General features: G+C 38.8%; 1 protein-coding gene across 1 annotated transcript in view; it reads right to left on the bottom strand.

Annotated features, from left to right (window-relative positions):
• KIF13B (kinesin family member 13B) overlaps nucleotides 1-26,040 on the bottom strand; it is a 294,477-nt gene that overhangs the window by 169,048 nt on the left and 99,389 nt on the right. The window contains exons 7-11 of the mRNA XM_006864335.1: nucleotides 18,892-18,979; nucleotides 17,778-17,912; nucleotides 13,630-13,742; nucleotides 12,289-12,400; nucleotides 5,992-6,204 (exon numbers count right to left, since the gene is read on the bottom strand). Coding sequence (XP_006864397.1) covers nucleotides 5,992-6,204; nucleotides 12,289-12,400; nucleotides 13,630-13,742; nucleotides 17,778-17,912; nucleotides 18,892-18,979 — 661 coding nt within the window. The remainder of the gene's footprint in view (nucleotides 1-5,991; nucleotides 6,205-12,288; nucleotides 12,401-13,629; nucleotides 13,743-17,777; nucleotides 17,913-18,891; nucleotides 18,980-26,040) is intronic.

Genomic DNA, 26,040 nt, shown 5'->3' with positions numbered 1-26,040 from the left:
ACTTCCCTAACATCTTGAAGGATGAAAAGATAAGCATTCAAGAAGCTGAACGAACCCCAGGAAGGATAGACCCGAAAAGAAAAACACCAAGACATATCATAATCAAGCTCTCCAAAATCAAAGACCAGGAGAGAATGCTAAAAGCAGCTAGGGAAAAGAGAAGTGTTACCTGCAAAGGCAAGCAAATCAGATTAAAAGCTGACTTCTCTGCAGAAACTATGCAGGCAAGAAGGCAATGAGGAGACATATATAAAATCATGAAAGAAAAAAACTGCCAACCATGAATCATTTATCCAGCAAAACTGCCAAATCAAATATGATGTTAAGATGCTTGGCTGTCATTTGAATCTTGGTTTCCCTTACCTACTATTGTACAATAGACAACTGAGGCGGAGAGACAGGAATAGCCAGAAACATCACCATAGAAGGCATGTAAGTCTGTCTTCAACCTATAACTGATTGTTGTTGTTGTTGTTAAGTGCTGTCGAGTCCATTCCGACCCATAGTGACCCTGTATAGGGTTTCCGAGGAGCAGCTGGTGAGCTTGAACCACCGACCTTACAGTTCAAACAACTTGCAGTCTGGCGCATTAACCCACAGCACAACACTACGACTCCTATAACTGACTGGGATACCTAAAATGGGGCTAGCACTTGCCCAGGGAAGGAGGTTTCCTGTGGAGACTTTGCACTGCATAAGAACATAGATCGAATCCTGATCCTCATCCAGAACATTTTTAAGTGAGAAATTTCCACTGAAAGGACAAGTAGACCAGCATGGAACAGCTAGAACATGAGATATTTCTTGAAAGAAAGACCAGCAGGAAAAATCAAATACAATAACAGCAGTCTGATTGACTACTACAAGAACAAGCAAGTGGTTTGCCGGGGAGCCATGAAGGCAAGTGGTCAGGTCCCCTCAGGATAAACCCCCTTCCAAGACTAAGACTCAAGGGGGAATACATGAGCATACATGTGCTCTGACTGGTGACCACACTGGTCACTGATAAGGGGAAGTGAGGGAAAACAGCTATGAAGTTGTGAGCTAAATCTTACTATGTTCAACAGACTCTTGTCATCCTGGGTTCAGACATGGTTGGTTGACCAGCAGTATGACAAGACCTGGAAACTCCTGGGCCCAGGGACAGGGACATGGCCACAGAGGACTAGAGCAGAGTAAAGGGTCTGGCTGATATGAAGTGAGGGGAGATGCACAAGTACACCCAAACTTGCAGATAGTAGCCATTTGACCTGGCTTCCAACTTCTGGATGACCAGAACTCAACTAGAGGAAGAAAGAAGAGGAAAATAAGAGTAATTCTCTAAAATTTGATGAAGTTGACCTATGCTTGTGGATGTAGTAGTTTAAAAAAAAAGGAATAAATCTTGACAGCGAGGATCATTCCCACCTCCCTGGTACAAAGGGTTGACAGGGACGGATAACTCAAGACATAGGCCAACCAAAATGGATGGGCTACAAAGGCAAGAAACTGAGTGGTTTACAAGCTTTCAAGAGGGCGCCTAGTTTCAGAGGGTACGGGGGAAGATAGAATCTTCACTGAATGGTTTCCAACTTGTCTGGATGGGGCTGGTGAAAGGAGATAGGGATAAGACTCTTGTGGTTCAGTAGTGAATAATTGTTATCAGGACTGATTGTGAGTGTTGCAAATGTAAAGGTAGACATTTTGTAACAAAAGGAAGAGCAGAGTGCGGGACCCTATCCAGAGAAGCAGCAACACTAGAGATGGAGGCAGAGACAATGACATAGAGAGATGGAACAACTGGAGACTCTGGACTTTGGGAGTAACAGTGTTTGTGTGTTGACAGCCATGGGACAGGCTGTTTGCAGGGAATTGTAATCATTGCAATGAAATGAAATAAGATAGGATGAATGTAAAGCCTATGTTCTCCCATGTAAACAATCACATAATTCACAATAAAAACTTTTAAAAAAATGTATTTATGATTAATGGTGATTGGAATGCTAACAATGGAAACCAAAAAGGAAGGGTGGATAGCTGGAAAATATGGCACTGGTGATAGAAATGATGCTGGAGAACTCTTTATAGAGTTTTACAAGAACAATGACTTCTTCATTGCAAACACCTTTTTAAACAACATAAAAAGAGATGACTATATTCATGGACTTCACCAGATGAAATACACAGAAATTAAATTAACTGCATCTGTGGAAAGGTAAGGTGTAAAAGCTCTGTATCATCAGCCAAAACAAGGATAGGGGTAGAATGTGGTACAAACTATCAATTGCTCATATGCAAGTTCAGACTGAAGCTGAGGAAAATTAAAACAAGTCCATGAGAGCAAAAACATGACCTTAAACATATGCCACCTGAATTTAGAGACCATCTGAAGAACAGATTTGATGCATTAGACATCAATGACCAAAAACCAAGAGTTGTGGGTGATATTGATCTTACCAAACTGGAAGAAAGCAAAAGGTCATTAAGAAGACAAGAAAAGATGGGGCGATAAAGGCATGAAGTGACTGGCTTACAACAAGGTTTCAAGGGAGTTTAGTTTAAGAGTTTGTGGGGGAAGAAAGTGTCCCTGCTGAATAGTTTCCATCTTGTCTAGATGGGTCTGGTAAAAAGAGATGGGGAGAAGATTCTTATGATTCAATAGGGAGTAAATGTTATCGTGACTAATTACAACTGTCACAACTGTAAAGGTAAAAGTTTTGTAACAAAAACAGGGGAGTAGTTAATCTTATAGTCCAGAAACAGAGGACCCTAGGATGGCCAAGGGAGAAGAGCACAAGAGGAATGTGAGACCTTATTCAGATAAGCAGTGACATCAGAGGTGGAGACAGAGATGGGGACATGGTAAGAGGGATTGGCTGAGGACTTTAGATTCATGAGAAGAGAGGGACTAAGAGATGGCAGCCAGGAGGCAGACTTGTAGAATGTGCCCTTTGGTGGTATAAATAATTATATATGCCTGAGTGTTTAAAAAAAAAAAAAAGAGCTAAAGTGAATAGAGAGAAATACTGTTAACTGATGGTACATGGAGGGGATTACAATCTTTGTAATGAAACAAGGTGTATGATTTTCTAAATGTGAAGCTGATGATCTGCCCTGTAAACTTTCACTCAATCCACATTAAAAACCTTAAAAAAAAAAAAAAAAAAGGAAAAGACCAAAATGGATGTCTGAAAAGACTCTGAAACTTGCTCTCCAGTTTAGAAGATGCTAAAGCACATGAAAGAAATGAGGAGGTAAAAGAACTGAACAGAAAATTTCAAAGGGCAGCTTGAGAAGACAAAGCCAAATATTATAATGAAATGTGCAAAGATCTGGAGTTAAGGAACCAAAAGGGAAGAATACACATAGCATTTCTCAAGCTAAGGGAACTGAAAAAAAAATTCACGCCTTGACTTGAAATACTGAAGGATTCTTTAGGCAAAATATTGAATGGTGCAGAAAGCATCAAAAGAAGATAGAAGGCATACACAGAATCACTAACAAAAGGAAATAGTTGATGTTCAACCATTTCAAGAAGTACAGTATGATCAAGAGAAACTGGTACTGAAGAAAGGCATCTCGTGCACTGAAGGCATTGTCAAAGAACAATCCTTTGGGAACTGATCAAATACAAATTGAAATCTTTCAAAACTGAGGCAACACGTGAGGCACTCACTCAATTATGCCAAGAAATTTGGAGGACAGCTACCTGGCCAATTGATTGGAAGAGATCCATATATGTGCCCATTCCAGGGAGAGGTGACTTAGCAGAATGCAGAAATCATCAAACAATCATTAATACCACATGCAAGTAAAATTTTTCTAAAGATAATTTTAAAATGGCTGTAATAGTACACTGACAGGGAATGACAGAGGTTCATGCTGGATTCAGATGAGGATGTGGAACGAGGAATATCACTGCTGAGATTAGATGGATCTTGGCTGAAAGTAGAAAATACCAGAAAGATATTTTCTTATGATACAGCAATTCCTCTACTTGGTAGTTACCCACAAGAAATATGAGCCATAACACGAGTAGATATATGCACATCATGTTCAGAGCAGCACTAGTCACAATAGCAAAAAGATGGAGATAGCCTAAGATCCCATCAACTGAAGAATGGATAAACAAACTTTGGTATACTTGTGCTTTATTGACTAGGAAAGGGCTTTCGAGTGTGTGCATCATGACAAGCTATGGACAACATTGCAGAGAACGAGTATTCCAGAACACTTAACTGAACTCATGAGGAACCTATACATAGACCAAGAGGCATTTGTTAGAACTGGTTTAAAATCAGGCAAGTTGTGACCCAAGGTTGTATTCTTTCACCATACTTATTCAGTCTGTATGCTGAGCAAATAATCTGAAGAATGTGACATCAGGTTTGAAGGAAGATTCATTAACAACTTGCAATATGCAGATGATACAATCTTGCTTGCTGAAAACAAAGAAGATTTAAAATATTTACTGATGATCAAAGACCACAGTCTTATATATGGGTTGCACTCAATGTAAAGAAAACAAAAATTCTCACCAATGGAGCAATAAATAACATCATGATAAATGGAGAAAAGATTGAAGTTGACAAAGACTTTGTTTTGTTTCGATCAACCACCAATACTCATGGGAGCAGTAGTCAAGAAATCAAACGATGTATTCCATTGGGCAGATCTGATGCAAAAGACCTCTCTTAAAGTATTCAAGAGCAAAGATGTCAGTTTGAGTACTGACCTGCACCTTATCCAAGTCATGGTATTTTTGATAGCCTCATATGCATGTGAAAGCTGGACAATGAGTAAAGGAAACCATAGAAGAATTTATTTATTTGATTTATGGTGTTGGAGAACAATACTAAAGGTATCATGGAATGCCAGAAGAACAAACAAATTTGTGTTGGAAAAAGTACAATCAGAAAGAATGCTCCTTAAGCCAATATGGCCAGACTTCATCTCTCATACTTCAGACATATTATCAGGAAGGAACAGTCTCTGAAGAAGGCACCATGCTTGGTAAAATGGGCAATCAGCAAAAAAGAGGGAGACCCCCAACGAGATGAACTGGCACAGTGGCAGTATCAATAGGCTTAAGCATAGCAATAATTGTGAGGATAGCCCAGGATTGGGCAGTGTTTCATTCTGTTGAACGTTTTAAGATCGCTATGAGTCAGAACCGACTCAGTGGCACCTAACAACAACAAATGAGTTTAAATCAACTCAGTGGCAGTGGGTTTGGATTTTTAGGTAAGACCTCTGGTAGCGTAGTAGTTATGAATCGGGCTGCTAACCTCAAGGTCAGCAGTTCAAAACTACTAAGCCGTTCCGCAGGAGAAAGATGAGGCTTTCTGCTCCGGTAAAGATTTACCGCCTCAGAAACCCTGTGCAGGGTCACTATGAGTCAGAATCGACTCCATGGTACTTAACTACAGCTAACTCCTTGAAGATTTCCTTTGTGATGTCTATAAATTAAGAAATTAGAAATAAAGCACAAACCTGTTTGATTCCTGTTCCAATTATTCCATGCCCAGTATCCTCTATTTTCTGTACTAAAATAAAATTATATACACTTTGTTTCAAGCTTCTCTCCCTTCTTAAACCTCTTCTCTCTTGCCTGTTTCCTATATTGTGGACTAAAATATTCTCTCCATTCTCTTTCATCTTTCCTTTAACACCTGTAAAACTCCCTAAATTTCAATTATGACAGCTCATCTACCTCCCTTTATTTATTATTACTATGAAGTGCTATCAAGTCGGCTCTGACCCATAGCAACCCTGTAGAGAGTTTCCAAGGAGCAGCTGGTGAGCTTGAACCGCCGACCTTGTGGTTCAAACCAACTTTGTTAACCCACAGCACCATACTAGGACTCTCCCTTTATTTATTACTCATCTCAAATTACTCTTACTACAGGAAATTTAAAAAGCCTACAAGGAGTACTCATTATCACTAAGGCTAAGAAGAGGCTTTACTGGATTTTTCCAGAATCATAATTCATTGCCAGCTGTTTCTTATACCTCTGCCTTGGTTAGCTGCTCTCGGAGTTTTTCTACTTCTTCTCGAAGATCCCGGATAATGCGTGCATTGGGGTCCTCATTCACCACAGCATGGTTAACAATGTTCTTGGCTCGATCGGCATACCGCAGAGTTGAAAGAGTTTCATCATAGTTATCAGCTGCAGGACTCACAGTTGCTACCATAGCTGTCTTGCTGTTACCCCCAAGACTGTCCTAGATGGGTGGGTGGGGGGGTGGAAATAAAGTAGCATTTTAGAGTTGCAAGGAAACCTCAAATGAGAAAATTGAACTCAGAAATGGTATAAGAGCTTCCCAAACTCAAATCATATTTAATGACAAATCTAGGACTAAAATGGGTGGTACACTGACTCTCAGTCCTGTGCTCTTTCCTCTATGCCAAGTTACTTTTCTTTAAAAAAAAAAAAAAAGTGCTCTGAAGTTTTGAGAAGGGGGGGTGGGAATTAAGCCTATTTTTATTTCAGTTTCATAACATTAATTCTAAGTCAACCTGTTCCCCTTCTAATAGGCTACATGATACCATTAGTCAGTAGACTACTCAGAATAAAAAAGGATATCTTAAGTACTTACAAATTCTTTCTAAGAGGAACTGAACAATCATAGTATTACTTAATATCTGACCAAGGGGAGATTACCTATGATTTCTTTTTAAAGTCTCTGAAAACTAAATAATGGTACAGAAAGTGTGATCAATATTTGGGTCCATGTTTTCAAGCAACTAAAGCCCCTGATTTAGTTTAGAAAATGAAATCTATAAGGCAGTGTTTAGAACTGTAAGTCATAAAACTGAGTATCTGTGAGTGAGCGTCCAAGAATGGCAATGTCAGCAAATTAAGTAGTACAGCATTGCATGCAGTACATATTACTAATGATATCCATTATCACTACATTCATATTACTAATGATAAAGGGCATCTAACTATTAATGTGGGGTGTGGGGGGTTTGGTCCTAAATTCAGTTTGTCGTAACTAGAATATTTTGAAAGCTTGGTAAAACTTGCATCTTCAATGTATCTTTTGTTTTATAAGATTATAATTATACCTTAGGCTTCAAAATGCTAAAAGATGCCTGATAATTTTGTAACAGCAGCCCATTTCAGGTCACTAATGCCTAAGATATTGTTGATCTTTATGCATTCCATTTCATTTTTGACAACTTCCAATTTTCTTAGACTCATACTTCATACATTCTTCTTTCCAGTTAGTAATGGATCTTTGCACTTGTTTATTCTCATTTTGAGTAGTGCCAACATCATCAAATGAAGGTTCTGAAAGCTTTGCTCCATTCACATCATTGGCTTGACTTACTTTAAGAGTTTTCCCCAGTCATATTTTGAGTGCCTTCCAACCGTAATAGCTCATCTTCTGATACTGTATCAGTTTTTTGCTGTTGGTCATAGGCTTTCAGGGGAGAATCCTTCAGAAATAAATCACCTATTCCTTCTTTCTAGTATGTTCTTAATCTGGAAGCTCTGCTGAAACCTGTCCACTATGTGACCCTGCTGGTATTTGAAACTCCAGTGGCATAGCTTCCAGCATCATAGGAACTTGCAAGTCACCACAGCACAATCAACTGACAGATGTGTGGGGTGGACAGCACTAACCTTTACAAAATTCTTCCTGTACAGGATATAGCTAAAACGTGTTGGAGCAATCAGTGATTTATACAACCTTTGCACACATACTTTATTTAGTCCTCAGCCTTTCTGAATTATTAGTATCTATTTTCCAATGAGATAACAGGTTTGTTCTGACAAATGGGGTTAAAATATTTAAATCTAGGGTGTTCTGCCTTCAAGTCCAATATATTTCCACTCCTTCATAATAGCATACTTGGTAACTCAGAGAAAGTCCAGACCTCAGTTATAAGTTAGGTGTCCTGACACTTTCCCAAATTATTTTGTGCTAGGTTACAGAAACAAAATAACTCCCTAGGTATTGCTAACAGTTTAGTATAATCAGACACAGTATGTCCACAAATTTATCCATTACTGAATCTTGGCTTTCTACAGAAAACACTGCTGTATACAATTGAGTTGATCCTAATTCATAGCAAACTATAAGCTCTATGTCACAGTAAAACTGCTTCATAGGGTTTCCTAGGCTGTAATCTTCACAAAAAGGAGTACTAGTGGTATAGTGGGGTTACACAGTGGGCTGCTAACCTCAAGGTCAGTAGTTCGAACCCACCAGTTGCTCCCTGGGAAAAAGATGAGGCTGTCTGCTCCCATAAAGATTTACAGTCTCAGAAACCCTATGCAGGGTCACTAGGAGTAGGAACCCACTTTACAGCAAACAATAAATGAATCAGTCTTTACAAGAAGGAGCCCTAGTGGCACCGTGATTTAAACATTGTGCTGTTAACCCCAAGGTCAGTGGTTCAAACCCACCAGCTGCTCCAAGGGAGAAAGATGAGAGATGAGGCTGTCTATTCCCATAAAAATTTATAGTCTCAGAAGTCCTATGGAGTAGTTCAGCTCTATTCTACAGGGTCACTGTCAGTCAGAGTCGCCTCAATGGCAGGGTTTTTTAAAATTTTTCCTTTTTCAAACTTTACAGCAGATCACCAGGTCTTTTCTCCTGTGGAACTGCTGGTGTGTTGGAACCTACAACGTTTTCGTTAGTAGCCAACTGCTTAACCATTGTGCCACCAAGTCTCCTAGCTAACATAATTATATCTGTAGAAAATATACTTTAATACATAAAACAGGAAAGAAATATAACTAATTTGGACTTTAACAAACAAAAGCAACTTCTGTGCAGCTTTTATGATTGCTGATTTCGCTACTTCCAGAAACTGATCTCACATTGTTGGTACCCTGGCCTTGGCAACATCCAGGAAAATGTCAAGAAAAGTCCCACACACATTAATGAAATTCAAATGTTATTTATAAAGATCTCAGGAATTAAATCAACTCAGATTGTACCGATGTTCAGTAATGGCACCATGGAGGAGTGCTACCCTTCAAAGAACTACAGCATTCTGTTAGCCCACATTAACAGCAAATGCTATTGGGTAAAAGGGGATTTGTAACAACAACTACCAAAGAAGAAATGGAAACCTGGCCAACAACAAATACTTGATATTTTAAAAGCCCTTGTTCATAGAACAACAACATGCTAATATTAAAAAATGGCTTCAAGCCATTAACAAAAAGGAAATGGCAACAAAAGAACTGGCACTCAGTCAAGGAGAAAATATAGAGCTTCTTGCTTACTGTTTAATTGTTTAATTAAACAAATTAAATACATTTTATTCAAACAAAACTGCAAATTAAATGGACATAGGAAAGAAATTTAATTTTGGAAGTCAGAATCTTTTAAAACTAAAAGAACTCTTTCATCTAATCAAATTATTTCATTTTACAGATAAGAAACTATGACTCAAGAAATCTGACAGACTTATCAAAGGTCATAATGCTAGTTCAAAGCAGAGCTGAAATTATTCACTCATTTATTCAACTCTTCATTGAGTTTACCATCTGATGGGAGATGCTAGTGAGTCAATAAGAAATTATAATACTACAATACTAAAAGAAACATTCTTTGATGGTTATCACGGGTGGGGGGGGAAGAAGGTAAGTTATTGGCTAGAGAGAAAGCACTTGTTAGCTTGGGTGAAAGGGAAGGCAATATATAGCAAGAGGGAGGTTAGAAAAACGATGGGAGGCAGGGGATGGAAGTATCCAGGATAACCATAAAAGACTGTTTCTTTTAGGGTGAAAACCTTTTCATAACTTTTTACAATATATTGTATGCAACCACTATTAGCCCCTTTAATCTGATATTTCTTTACTTCTCATTGTTCATTTTTGCTTCCTAGTATCAGAAATTCTAGCTAAGTGATGAGTGCCGTATTACATCTAGGACTTTACTTTTATTCTATTTAGAACAGGGGTGGGGAACAGCTGGTTCATGGGCCACAATAGGGCCTGCGAAATCATTTGGTCTGGCCCTATCAAGGCAACTGCAATTTCAGCCATCACATTAGGGGTGAGTGCAAGAGTTGGACAACAGAGGTAAATACTGTATATACACATTCTCTTGCAATAGCAGTGATCTACACATAGATGTAAGGATAGACACTCAGGTTGAACGGATGTTGGAAAATATCCACAAGTATATATATGCTTGACAGAGGATATATGTACATGGGTATTTACCTGGTATGATGCTGTAGGATAAACACTGGACTACTAACCATAAGGTCAGTGGTTCAAACCCACCAGCTGCTCCTAGGAAACCCTAACAAGGGTCACTAAGAGTCAGAAGCAACTCAATGGCACTTGACAACAGCAACATTTACCTTTGCTGAAAATATACCAGTGAGTATCACGGATGTGATGCTGTTGTTGTTATTAAGTATCATTGAGTCAGTTCTGACTTACAGTGACACTGTACAGGGTTTTGAGGAGTGGCTGGAGGGTTTGAAACACTGACCTTGCGGTTAGCAGTCCAATACTTACCCTACTGTCACATAGGATTCTGTGGTGGAGCATAAAGGGGTAAAATTATGGAAACATCTTAAACATAACCAAACACCCTGAGGGAATAAGTTGCTGGGTCTGGGGGGTTCAGGACTATAGTCTCAGGGGAAACCAAAGTCAACTGGTATAAAGAGGTCCACAAAGACAATGTTTACATTCTTCTTTAGTAAGTAGCAGCTAGGGTCTTAAAAGCTCTGTGAATGGCCTTCTCCCTAAGAAAGAGTGATGAAAATTGAAGACACATAGAAACAGTTAGTCCAATGGACTAATGAACCACACAAATACCAGTCTCCACAACCTTGAGACCAGAAGGACTAGATGGTGCCTGGGTACCACTACATTGAAAGGTCCTGGATAAAGGAGGAGACAAATGTGGACTAAAACCCAAAATCATAAAAATCCTATTGTTCAGATAGACACTAGTAGAACCCTATGGCCCTTAGTCACCCTTCAAGTTTGGAAATGAACTCACCCCCATGGCTCAATTTTCAGCTAAGCAACAGACATGTCTACAATGAGAACAACAGCACTAGATTTAAAATAGCTAACCATTTGAGATAAAAAAGGGTAGCATTTACCCAAGGGCAATGTTCAAAAGGGTATGACAGCAGGAAACACAAGAAGGAAGTGGTATAAGTGATGCTTCATTGTGGGGATTGCAAACAATGAGAAGAAACAAAATGTGTATGAATTGTTGAATGGAAAGCTGATCTGCTCTGTAAACCTTCACCCGAGCCACAATAAAAAAACTAAAATAAAATAAAAGGGCTTGTACATCACAAGTCACTAAATCATTTGGATTTTGTCCTAAGAACTAATAGCGAGGTACTGAAGAAATGTAAGCTTAAGATGTTGCAATCTTACTGTGGAGAATGGATTGATTGGACTATGAAAAGTAGAGGGAGGTATGGTTTCAGACATTTAGGACAGAGGTAAGATTCAAAGTAGAAAAAAAAAGTATTTCACTTCTCTTGTTCATACTGAATAAATTAATTGACAAATGACTATGTGCTCAACTCTATCTTTAGGCAACAGCTTTATGAAGCTCAAAGCAAATCAAAACTGAAATTATATCACGAGTAACATTAAAGTTGAATAGAAAACAAGGTACATACAAAATGTCAGTCAAACAAAAGGAGTCTGTGAGAAGGGTTGAAAAATCCAGCTTAGTTTGCAAGACAATGTAAATTCCTTTCCTATGACTCAGCTGTCAGATTAATATTAGGTCCTTTTGCTGTTGTTATTATGTGCCAGGGAGTCAGTTCCGACTCACAGCAACCCTGTACAGGGTTTCTGAGGCTGTAAATCTTTACGGGGGCAGAAAACCTCATCTTTGTCCCATGGAACAGCTGGTAGTTTTGAACTGCTGACCTTGAGGTTCACAGCCTGATTCATAACCACTACACTACCAGAGCTCTTTAGGTCTTTTTAGCTAGTCCCTAAAATAGTGACCCTGTACAGGGTTTCCAAGAGTGGCTAGTAGGTTTGAACTACTGACCTTGAGGTTACCAATCCAGTGCTTATACTACAGCTCCACAACAAGGCTCCAAAAATACCCACAGGCAATTTTGTGATTCAATGTGCCCAAGAACCCCTTTACTTACAGGTTCTGATGAATCAGGATGTTAATCACCAGGAAGAAACTTTTGCTTAATCCACAAAGATTGTGATTATCATCATATAACCTAGTGATTATAAATCTGGACACTGATGGAGGATATGACAGCCTTTATTTTTCCTTTTTTACCAACCATTAAAAATATGGGGGTGGGGATGGAGGAGATATACTTACTTTGAGCAGCCAGGTGAGAACAGAGTCACGATATGGAACAAATTTATTCTTATTTTTGCCAGCACCCTGATCTGCAAGGGCCGAGATAACTAAACCAAGAGTTGTGAGAGACCTGCATGGTACAACAAACCACAATCATCATAAAACAGTTAATATATCAAATATCCCACTTCAGCACAAAGACTGAACAAGATGTCTTTGTACCTGCATAGGAGCAGCACTGCTGTCAGCATTTTACTGCTCCATTTAAAACCATAAACACCAAGTAGCTGTTATCTTGCTAATACTACTTTAAGCAATAAAACTGCTTAGCTCAGGTTTTTTTTCCCCATTTTTTTGTAGATAAAAATATAAGCTGTAAATCTTTAGGTCAAGATAACTATACAAACAGACCATGTATCTTTAAGAAAGGAAGTACAATGGATTAAAACAATACAAAGCAACAAAAAAAAAGCACAGAGCAACATATAGGAGTATGCTTTTTTTTGTTTTGTTTTCACTTTGTACTTTGTGTATGCACATATGTATTTATTTAACAGTAGCATTGTAGCTGGATGATAGTGTTCTATAATCTTATAATCTATAAATTGGCATGTTTTGTGTCTTTCTGGAAGCCATGAGGACAGCAAAGATTCCTACCCACAAAGAGCTAACAACTGAGTCAGAGGGAGAAAACATAAACATAAGAAGAAACTGGTGAACAAAAGAGAATACTCTAGTTTCTTGGTATAGATTAGCAGTTAAAGAAAAACAGGCAAGTCAATGTGGGCTGTAAGCATGTTGTTTGTTCAAATAATCACACACAAGTCAAGATCAACAGCTAGACTCTGACAGATGAATCATTTTTGTTACTTTTTACAGCTTAGACCAGTTCTCAACAGAAGGGGCATTGTGTCTCATAGGGAACATGTGGCAATGTCTGGAGATACTTTAGGTTTTCACAACTTGGATGGGGCAGTTGTGCTGGCTACTATTGATTGGCATCTAATGGCTAGATACCAGGATGTTTCTAAAACTTAAACATCCCACAGTGTATAAGAGAGCCACCCCTACCCTTCATCTCCCTCAACCCCCACCAATAGGACAAAGAATTATCTGTCTTAAATCTCAAAAACATGGCTATTGAGAAAACTTGAACTGACTTTGCTCCACAGCTCCATCAGATTCCTCAACAAACCAAAATGGGCCTCCAAAAAAATACTAGAAAAAAAATAAATATGAAACTATTTATTCCTCATAAACTTTATTTTTCTAGAATCTTGTTAAATATTTTTAAAACATGAGACCGTTTCCAATTTATTATTAAATCAATTAATAAAAGAATGCTTCTGAAAAACTTACTTGTTAATGTTGCTCCCTTCTTTCAGCCTGTCACCTGCAGCTCCGGTTTTTGTTGCTCTTTCACTGCCAGCTAAATCAACCAAGCTCAGTTTGCCCACTTTCTCTCCAGATGTCTAGAAAGCAAATTGATAAACACTTTTAGTGTGGCACTGCAGGATTAATGCTGGACTGCGAACCACAGGCTGGCAGTTCAAACCCACTAGCTGTTCCTTGGAAGAAACCCAATCAGGGTTGCTATGAGTCGGAACTGACTCTATGATGCTTAACAACAACAATAATGAACAGTTAAAGAATAGACAAAGTGATACTATGTCAACTAAATGAGTTTATTATCTCAACCATTTATTAAAAAGCTATTTACCTTATTTCTAAATTGTTTTGTACTGTTGTAAAACAGTGTTTAAGAAAATTGTAAAGTCTACTTTGGTGACGGTGGTTATGTACTGAGGAGTCAGTTCCGACTCATAGTGACGCTGTGTAGGGTTTCCGGGGCTGTAAATCTTTACAAGAGCAGAAAACCTCATCTTTCTCCTGTGGGACAGCTGGTTAATTTCAAACTGCTGATTGTGAAGATTAGCAGCCCGACTCGTAACCACCACGCTACCAGCACTAGTAATGGATACACATAAAATTATACAGGACTATACTAATCTAAACAGAGCGAAAATTTGTCTCAAAAAAGGTGGTGTTCAGGCTGATGAAGGAGATGCGGATAGGTCTCTTGTGATACAATAGTGAATAACTGTTATCAGGACTGCTTGTGAGGGTTAGAAATGTAAAGGTAGACATTTTGCAGCAAGGAGGGGAGTGATTAACTTTGCAGTCTAGGAGTGGAGGTCCCTGGACCACGAAGGGAGAAGAGCAGAGAGCGGGATCCTACCAGAGAAGCAGTGATGCCTGCGATGGAGGCAGAGATGATGACGTAGAGAGATGATGCAGCTGCGGACTTTAGACCCAGAGAGGGAGAGGAGCTGTATGATGACGACAAGGGTTTTTTTTTGGGGGGGTAGGGTAAGCTTGTAAGATATGCCCTTTGGTTAGTTGATGATGCATGGAGGGGATTGTAACCATGGCAATGAAACAATATATGATAGGATGAATGTGAAATTAATGTTCTCCCATGTAAACTATCACATAATTTATAATTGTTGTTGTTGTTATGTGCCATCGAGTCGGTTCCGACCCATAGCGACCCTGTATAGGGTTTCCGAGGGTGTAAATCTTTACGGGAGTAGAAAGCCTCATCTTTCTCCCGCGGAGCAGCTGGTAGTTTCGAACCGCTGACCTTAAGGTTCGCAGCCCGATTCGTAACCACTACGCTACCAGTGCTGCCTATAATTTATAATTAGACATTTAAAAAGTAAGTTAGTGTTCCCCTGCAAACTGGGGCATTTTGAAGGGAATCCAATGAATTTTCCATAGAGAAGTATACAAAACCTATAAGATAGAAATTTTAATAATTTGTAACAATGCTTTTTAAATTTTCATAAGTACTTAGCCAAAGTGAAATTCTTATAATTCTTATTGATGTTACAAAAAAACTTGACTTTTGTACAATAGAAAAATCCTTTAGCAAATTTTAAGAAACACTTTCTAAAGTTTTTCATATTATTCACATATAACTATTCCCTTATTTTATAACTCATGTATTATATTTACATTGTTTTCCTAGATCATACATATTTAGATAGATCTTTTGGTAGATGAAATTTCTTTTTTGTGCTAAAAATATGAGTCGTAAATCTTTAGGTAACATAATTATGCAAACAATATATATCTTTAAAAAGGAAGCTGCAAACACAAAATGATGAATTAAAACATAGTTTAAATTCAACAGCTGTCTCAAAAACACACACATAAGCATATATGTAACAGGTATTTTATATTTCAGCAGCCATTATAAGAAACATGGGGAACCAATGCCAAAATCTATAGATAGTATCAATTTTAGAGCTTTTCCTTTAAAATATATGACGTGAACATGTTGCTAACAAAAGGATATTCAGCCTCCCAAATCAAAAGTACTTTTGGTTTGAAAATAAATAAATAAAAGTCTTCAGTATGTTTTTGTTTTATGCTGAAAGGAAACAGGAAACAAAGAACCTTTTGTTATACTAATCTTGCTGTAATAGTAAAAGAAGAAAAAACTATGTTTTCAACAAATGAAAATCTTATACTAAAATATAGTTTTTGTCAGAGTGATTGTTTAACTTCTGGTATATGAAACTGATGCATCAGGGAGAGAGATCATAATAAATCAGTAAAAATTAACATAAAAGTAAAGGAAAATATAAATAGATGAGTCAATGGAGGAGTTTTCAGTGTAAAGAAGCTTACACATCTCAGGCTTGTTTACTGTTTACTCTGTTTACTATTCAAAACCAAATGTAAGGTTATTCTATAAATTAAGCAATTTTATAGCTAGGTTTATCATTTCAGCTGTTGAGAAGGTAACATTTAAAAAGAATCTCCAGGAAATCTGTGACATTAGCTTCCAGTTAGCCATTATAAGAGGGGATGGCATCGCTGGATTTGGCAGACGTGTACTGAGCCCTGGTCTGGATGAGGCAGAGTTGATGCTGGAAGAACCCAGCTTGCTTGAGACAGACAGGGCAGAGACTTGTGGATTAAGAGGGGCTGACAGGGCATATGCCCAAAAATACCCACACTTGCAGATAAAACCCATTTGACCTAGCTTCAATGGCTAGATGATTAGAACTCAACTAGAAGAAGAAAAAAGAGGGAAAAAAAAAAGAGTAATCTGATACAATTTGATAAACTTGACCTACACCTATGGATGCAGTAGCTCAAACGAGGGAACAAATCTTTACAGCGAGGATCATTCCCACCCCCTCGATACACAGGGTAGATAGGGAAGAGCAACTTGGACACTGGCTACCCAAAATGCAGGGCTACAAATGCAAGAAGTAACTAACTTACAAGCTTTCAAGAGGGAGCCTAGATCTAGAGGGTGTAGAGGAAGGTAGAATCTCCACTGAGTAGTATCCAATCTGTCTGGGTGGGACTGATGAAAGGAGATGCAGATAGCACTCATGTGGCACAATGGTGAATGACTGCTATCAGGACTGACTGTGAGGATCGGAAATGTAAATGTATATGTTTTGTAGTGGAAAGAAGGGGAGTGATTGACTTTGCAGTCCAGGAGCGGAGGTCCCTGGGACCATCAAAGGAGAAGAGGGGAATGGGGGACCCTACCCAGAAAAACAGTGATGCCAGAGATGGAGGCAGAGATGATGACATGGAGAGATGGAGTGGCTGGGAACTCTAGACCCAGAGAGGGAGAGGGGCTGTGTGCTGTCGACCACAGGGCAGACTTGCAGGGTATACCCTTTGGTTGGTTGATGATACATGGAGAGGATTGTAACCATGGCAATGAAACAATATAAAATAGGGTGAATGTAAAGCTAATGTTCTCCCATGTAAACTACCACATAATTCACAATAAAACATTAAAAAAAAAAAGATGGGCTGAGGAGTGCTTCTCTGAAGTCTGAGCTACAATTGTAGTAGAAACTGTGGATCATCAATGTGCTCAGTTTCTGTTCCACCATCTTTTAGCTAACGAGGCTGAAGAGTTACAACTTACACTTCTGAGGCTACCTTATACCCAGGGATCACAATTATGACTTAGGGTCTGCCAATCAGATTACTTGCTGACGATTTGGAAAGCAGAAGTGATCCCCTATCCCTTTTTCACTTTTTCAGCTGGTAAACTAAATCATGAAACCATAAGGTGTTTTCCCATTTAGGGTGTGTTTCAGCATACATTCTCTAGCATCTATGATGTTAAGAAGCAGCTTCCCTGCAACAACTTCTTGATTCCTACTAGTTCCAGGATCACAGCTATGGTGTATGCCCTGACCTCAGATCTAATGAAACCTCAGTAGTACCATTCCTGTTAGATAAGATTTATGTTGTTCTGAGAGTTCTTCCTAGAGATTCCATCAAGGATCCACTCTTCTTCTGGCGCTCAATTCTGCAATCACCCTATTCCTATTCTGGATCTAAGTCCTAACTAGTACATATCTGTCTAGCTAGAACTTTAATTCATCTAACGTCTTAAGTAAGTAAGACAAACCATGGTCCACTTTAAACATTAAAATCAGGGCATGCATCTCAACACTTACCCCAGACTTCACATCATACAAAGTATGTGTGAGGGTGATTTTGAAGACTGCATGTGATCGGCTACTTTCCTCATTCATATTGGTTGCAGCAACTGTACGAGATTTGTTACCCTCAGACATCAAGGACTCGATATCCTGAATAGAAATAATTTACATATGTTTTAGTATCTGTCTAATAAAGAGTAAAACTATGCTATATTATAAAAAAACATTAAAGTTTTCACAGCTTAGTCAACCATATTTGCCAGGTGCATTTAGTTTGTCAATGAACATTAAGCCCGGCAAAGTACATTAGTACTCCTCCAAACTATGATTCCTTAACATATGTCACGACACACCTACCATGCTGGTTTGTAATACCTTCAGAACATCTATAAGTATTTTGAGGGAATGCATCATTTCATTCATTTTTTCATACCCCCAGGACCTAGCAGTGCCTAGAACATAAAATATATTCAATAACTGTTTACTAAATGAAGGAATTATTGAACAAGGAATAAATGAATCTATCTCATGAGATAGTCAAGAAAATAAAATCCATGTCCATTTTAAAAGGTAGACCAAAGAAGTCAGGTGAGGTGCAGTAAATGATCCAGAGTCATATAAGCAACAAGAGGAGTATCACTAGGTACACATTCTTTGACTCTTAGTCCAATGTATAAAACATCACAAAGTTCACCCAGCCACCCCTCAGTCTGCAACACACAAAGCCCAAAGGAATCATCACGAAGAGCAGAACTGTGAAGTTGGAAAACGAGGGGTACTAACTAAAGGTCAACACAACTGTAAGGCACATCACAATTTTAGAAATCATAAACATGAGAGAGAAAAAATGAGGCCTTGTAAATGATGAATAGATATGTCTAGCAAATATGTACATCTTCTCTCACAATTAAACTGTCCTAAAAACCCTACACAGGGTTTCTATGAGTTGGAACTAACTCATCGGCACTTAACAACAACAAAACCACTGTATATCTCTTTAAGTAGAAGAGTTTTTTAAGTAGTTTATTAAGTGATGCTACTATAATTATTTTTTTAAAAATGTAACAAATTATAAACAAAAATATTTACTACATTAAATTTAAGTAGTTCACAAAAAAGATGTTTTTACCTTGTAACTTGTAACAGCCAGTTTAGAAAGTCCATCCACATACGGTCCCAGCACATTATGTTCTCTGACTTTTAAAGTTTGCCGGCTTCTGTTCATTAAAGACAAAGAAACATTCTTGTAGCAATGAGTTTTTAAAAACACTAAACTGTTAACTCCATAAAATACATATAAACTGAATTCAAGAAAGACCCAAGATAAATAAAACCAACTAACACAATCCCAGAAGATTTTAAACCAAAAATTTAAATCTTGACTGGTAAAAAATAACATGGCAAAATATCACATCTCTCAAAAGGGAACACAGTGGGATGTGATGCAAAGTCAAATAAATACAAACAAACAAATTGTCATATCACAGAATGTGGTACAAACTGCACAAGGAACAACTATAGACCAACCTCAATCGTGAATAAAGATGCAAAATCCTAAACAAAACATAGCAAAGGGAACCTAGTATGTTCTAAAATCACAACATTGGGCTTATTCCATGGCTGCCACATTGTTTTAACACAGGAAAAAAAGATTCATGCATTTTACACACTGATAGACAAAAGGGAAAAAACACACTCACAAAAAGTACATGATCATTTCAATAAATGCAGGGAAAAAATTCAAGAAAATTTTATATTGTTTCATAATTAAAAATAACAATATTGATAATCAAGGAACTGATAAATTCAATAATGGGTATCTGCCAAAAAACACAGGGTACACAGCATACTGAATGATCTAAACCAAAATGTACTAGGAAATATTTGTTGATAGTGTAATTACAAGGGATTCTCATTTATTTCTGTTCTTTTATTTTTATTTTCTACCATACATGTGTAGTCATCTTATTTTTTAAATAAATGAAAAATAAAATGGATTATGATGCTTAAAATTCTTCCATTATTCTGTGTTACCTACAAAATTAGGTTCAAACTCTTCAGCTTGATACAAATGGCCTGTTTTTGCTCAATAATCTTTTTTCAACTTTGTCAAATCCTCACCATTGTTGTTATTGTTAAGTACTACTGAGTCACTTACAATTCATAGCAACCCTGTTTAGGGTTTCCAAGAGCAGCTGTTGAGTTTGAAGTGCTGACCTTTAGGTTAGCAGCTCAGTGCTTATCCTACAGCACCACACCAGAACTCCTCACCATATAATTTTACATGTATCCCTTCTTTAACAGAATTTAGGCTCCAGAAGAACAGGTACAATGCTTTATTGATTTGGGGGTCTGCAGTTTCTAACACAATTCCTGGCATATAAAAACAACTCAATGAATGAACAAACTTGGCTCTAAAATAAAAGAAGGGAGAATAAGGTAGTTAAGAGGACTCTAACCAAAATGGACTGGGGAGCATGGGAGCTCTGTATGATATGCACTGGACTGCGAACCACAAGGTAGGCAATTCAAGCCCACCAGCTGCTCAGTAGGAGAAAGATGAGGCTTTTGGCTCTTGCAAAGGCTTACAAAAGCCTCAGAAACCCTACAGAGGGTCGTTATGAGTTGGAACCAACATCAAAACATAGGTGGCCTATATAATTTAAAGAGATAATGCTAGTAACAAAAAAAAAGTCAGGTGAGGAAAGGAAGAAATAATGATTTCATATGTTTCAAAGGAACACGTGAAATGAGGGGGATTGCAACTATGTAATGAAGCAAAGGATGTGATATGTTAAATGTAAAACTGATGATCTGCTTTGTAAACCTTCACTCAATTCACAAAAATTTGGGGGGTAAAAAAGGAATATGTAAAATTAGCAACTAACAAAGAAACTGAAGCCAGATTAAATCTCAATTATCCATAATAAAGAAAGCGAGTTCATTGGTGAGACAATGAAAAATACCTATAAAATAACCTTTCACGTACCAGGAAAGTTAAGAACGGAGGGAATGACTCCTAAATCCAGTATACTGTCTATATCTTAATAGTGTCTGATAATCTAGAATAGTATTGTTGTTGTTATGTGCCGTGCAGTCGGTTCCAACTCAGAGCGACCTAGTACAAGGTTTCCGAGGCTGTAAATCTTTACGGGAGCAGAAAGCCTCATCTTTCTCCTGCGGAACAGCTGGTAGTTTTGAACTGCTGACCTTGCAGCTCGCAGCCCAATTCGTAACCACTATGCTACCAGAGTACTCTACAATCAACAACTAAAAACTTCATTTATTACAATATACCAAATATTGAAATCAGTTCTGACCCCAGTTCCTTTCACTTTCCCAAAGATGAGATATTCTGTACATATACATATATATGGAGTAACATAACTACATTTTTACCCAAGTTGCTGTTAAATCAGTTCTGACTCAGAGTGACCCTGTTTCCGAGGAGTGGCAAGTGATTAGCAGTCCAGTGCTTATTAAATAATGGCACATCAGGACTCCACTTTTACCCATACTGTTGTTATTGTTAAGTACCATGGAGTCGGTTCCTACTCATAGCAACCCTGTACACGGTTTCTGAGGCTGTAAATCTTTACAGGAGCAGAAAGCCTCATCTTTCTCCTGCAGAACAGTTGGTAGTTTCGAACTGCTGACCCTGAGGTTAGCAGCCCAATTCATAACCACTACGTTACCAGAGCTCCTTTTTACCCATTGTTGTTGTTAAGTGCTGCTGAGTCGATTCTGACCCACAGTGACCCTGTATAGGGTTTCCAAGGAGCAGCTGGTGAGCTTTAACCACTGACTTTTTTTACCCATATTAGGTACTAAATTAATAAAATTAGCAATTGAATAAAAAGATGAGTTATCTCAAATGGTTTTTGGCTAAACAATGGATCACGCTTAGAGTTTCTAAATCAACTTTTAAGCAACTCTAATAAGGGAGATAACAACAGCAGTAATGAGGATTATTGAGCATTTACTGTTACTGCTGTTGCATGCCATCTAGTTAGTACTGATTTATTGCAGCCTTGTGTAGGGTTTCCTAGAATGGCTGGTGGGTTTGAAATGCCTATCTAGCGATTAGCAGTCTAGTTCTTTTCCTATCCCCAGATACATTATCTCAGTCTATTTTCACAACAATCCTCAGAAATATTATGTATTATTATCATTTCTCTCTGCAACTTAGCCCAAGAAAGTACAAGGAACTTGCTCAAAGGGTAACAATTAGGACCTGGGTTCAGAACTATGTGAATAAACAGCCTATGCTGTTGAATACCAAACTAAACACAAGACAAGCATAGAAGAGACTCAGGGGCACTAAACAACAACTATGAACAACTTACAGACCATCAAGTTCAAAAGATTCCACCCAAGTTAAGATTTAAAGTCTCTTAAACCCTATAAGGCGTCCTGGCCTGGTGTGGTGTTGTGGGTTAATGTGCCAGATTGCAAAGCCATTTGAATTGCAAAGGTTAGCAGCAGTTCAAGCTCACCAGCTGTTCCTTGAAACCCTATACAGGGTTGCTATGGGTTGGAATCGACTTGTTGGCACTTAACAACAACAAACCCTATAAGGGTTCCTATGAGTCAGAACCAACTCGACAGCACTTAACAACAACAACTGTGTAATACGCAAGAATGTACAAGTAAGAAGTCATTTGGCTAAGAATTTCTGGAAAGAGTAAATCTGAGCAGGATCTCAAAGAAAATGATGGTCTTCAAAGAAGTAATGATAAAAAACAAGTATTTCAAGGCAGGGTAAGAAAATGTATAAAGATACAATATAAAACAAGATGTGGTATGTAGGTCATAACTAGTTATCTAAGGACTCCTTTTGTCCCACTATTTTTACTTCCATGCACATTACCTTCCAAACTGTCATCATATCTATATTGTGAATTCTTCCTTGCATAGTGCCTGCATATTATGATCACTCAATAACTATGTAACAGCTAGTATGGCAGATCGGGTAGACGTGCAGTGAGGCGCTCCATCACCAACAACACAGAATACTGGACCAAGTAGGCTTGGGATGGTTCCAGAATTCTGAACCTCACATAAAGGAATATTTAGAAGATTGGAAGGTTTACAAGCTAGGGGAATTTGTAGCATAATTAAGACATCCATTGCTTTCTAATTCAAGATGCTCAGTGCCTCTGAGAGCCTCCATCTTGGGAGAGACCAAGTGGGGGAAGACTCAGAACAGGCATGGACACCTGACAGAAACACGGATACAAGATGTGGACATTCTTTTTTGGTATCTGTTCATTGGTCTCTCGCTGTCTGCACACCTCCATTCTGTTGACTAGAGGGGAAGCCTGAGAGAATGGATACCCCACCCCCACCCCTGGAGGGTTCTACTACACATGTGCACAGATCTCCTCAAAATTTAAAGTGACAGTTTCCACTTAAAACCAAACGGTCACCACTCCTCTGTCAGTTTGTCATACTGTGATGACTTGTGAGTTGCTGTGATTCTGAAAGCTATGCCACCAGTATTTTAAATACCAGCAGGGTCACCCATGGTGGACAGGTTTCAGATGAGCTTCCAGACAAAGACAGACTAGGAAGAAAGAGTGACGAACTACTTTCGAATATTTAGTCACAGAAAACTTTATGAACAGCAGAGAAACACTGTCAGATATAATGCCAGAAAATGAGCCCCTCAGGTTGGAAGGCACTGAAAATGAGACTGGGGAAGAGCTGCCTCCTCCAAGTAGAGTTGACCAGGATGATGCGAATGGAATAAAGCCCATGGAAAAAAGCCCACGGAACCGTTATTTGCTGATGGGGCATAACTCAAAATGAACAGAAAGAGCTGTAAACATCCAATGAAAATCAGAATATGGAATGTATGAATTATGAATCTAGGAAAACTGGAAATTGTCAAAAATGAAACAGAACGCATAAACATTGTATCTTAGGCATTAGTGAGCTGAAATGGACTGGTATTGGCCATTTTGAATCTGAAAACCACATGGTTTACTATGCCGGGAATGACAAATTGGAGAGGATTGGGGTTGCATTCATTGTCAAAAAGAACATATCCAGATCAGTCATGAGGTACAACACTGTCTGCGATAGGATAATATCCATGCGCCTACAGGGAAACCCAGTTAATACCACTTTTATTCAAATTTATGCACCAACCACTAAAGCCAGTGAGGATGAAATAGAAGTCTACCAACTTCTTCTATCTGAAATTGATCAAACATGCAATCAAGATATATTGATCATTACTGGTGATTGGAATGCAAAAGTTGGGAGCAAAGAGGAATGATCAGTAGTTGGAAAATATGGCCTTCATGATAGAAATGATGCTGGAGATCACATGATAGAATTCTGCAAAACCAACGATTTGTTCATTTCAAATACCTTCTTTAGACAGTCATAAGAGATGACTATACACATGGACCTCACCAGATGGAATACACAGAAATCAAATTGACTACACCTGCGGAAAGAGACGATAGAAAAGCTCCATATCATCAGTCAAAACAAGGCTAAGGGCAGACTGTTGACTAGACCATCAATTACTCATATGCAAATTCAAATTGAAGAAGAAGAAAATGAAAACAAGTCCACAAGAGCAAAAATATGACCTTGAATTATCCCACCTGAATTTAGAGATCATCTGAAGAACAGATTTAATATATTAAACACTAATGACTGAAAACCAGAAGTGTTGTCGGATGACAACAAGAACATCATACACAAAAAGTCACTGAGAAGATAAGAAAGAAGGAAAAGGTCAAAATGGATGTCAGAAGAGGCCCTGAAACTTGCTCTCCAGCATAAAGATGCTAAAGCAAATTGAAGAAATGAGGAGGTCCAAGAGCTGAACAGAAAATTTCAAAGATCAGCTTGAGAGGATAAAGCCAAATATTACAACTAAGTGTGCAAAGATCTGGAATCAGAAAACCAAAAAGGAAGAACACGCTCATCATTTCTTAAGCTGGGGGAACTGAAGAAAAAATTCAAGCCTCGACTTTCTTTACTGAAAGAGTCTCTGGGCAAATTATTGAATGATGCAGAAAGCATCAAGAGAATATGGATGGAAGAACAAAAGATACTTCTTGAATGAAAGACCTACAGGAAAAATACAAAACAATAAAGGCAGATGGACTGTTACTACAAGAGCAAACAAATCGCTTCCCTAGGGAACATCAAGGCAAGTGGTCGGGTCCTCTCAACACAAACCCCCTTCCAAGACTAAGACTCAACAGAAATACGTGCTCTGATTGGTGACCACACACATCACCGATAGGGGGAAGCGGGGTAAAAGCAGCAATGAAGCAGTAAGCTAAGCCTTACAATATTCAGTAGGCTTCTGGGGGCCTGGTTGGCAAGCAGTGTGGGGAGACCTGGGGACTCCTGGGCCCAGAGTCAGTGGCGTGGCCACGGAGGACTCGAGTGGAGAGTCGAGCTACTGGCTGATGGGAAGAGAGGGAATGTGCACAAGAACACCACACTTGCAGATGGTACCCACGTGACGTGAACCAGATGACTCTGGATGATCAGAGCTCAACCAGGAGAAGAAGAGGGGAAAAAAAAAAAAGACTGAGCTGACACAATCTGATGAACCTGACCAACACCTACGAATGCAGTGTCTCAAAAGAAGCAACAAATCCTTACAGCAAGAAACATTCCCACCCCCTCCAGACACAGAGTAGACAGATATGGGCAACTTGGACATTGGATACCCAAATGGGGAGGGGGGGACTACAAAGGCAAGAAGTGACTGGCTTACAAGCTTTCAAGAGGGAACCTAGAGCGTGGGGGGCATGGAGAAAGGCAGAATCACCAGTGAGTACTATCCAATCTGTCTAGGCAGAGCTGATGAAATGAAATACAGATGGGTAACTCGTGATACTGTAGTGAATAATGGTTATCGGGACTGATTATGAGGGTTGGAAACGCAGAGGTGGACGATTTGTAGCTAGGAAGGAAGTGATTATTTCTCCAGTCTAGGAGAGCAGGTCTCTGGGACCATTAACAGAGAAAAGCGGAGAGCGGGACCCTATCCAGAGAAGCAGAGATGCCTGGGATGGAGACAGAGACGATGACTTGGAGTGATGAAGCGGCTGGGGACTTTGGATCCAGAGAGAGAGAGGGACTGGGGGCCGAAGACTGGACAGGGAGGAGGAAGTGCGGGGGCGGGTTTCTGGGATATGCCCTTTGGTCAGTGGATGACGCATGGAGGGGATTGGAACCATGGCAATGAAATGATATACGATGGAATGAATGTAAAACTAAAGTCCTCTCATGTAAACTA

The sequence above is a fragment of the Chrysochloris asiatica genome, unplaced genomic scaffold (assembly GCF_000296735.1).
Source record: "Chrysochloris asiatica unplaced genomic scaffold, ChrAsi1.0 scaffold00064, whole genome shotgun sequence".
NCBI classification, from domain to species: Eukaryota; Metazoa; Chordata; class Mammalia; order Afrosoricida; family Chrysochloridae; genus Chrysochloris; species Chrysochloris asiatica.
This window is presented reverse-complemented; position numbering and strand designations above follow the sequence as displayed.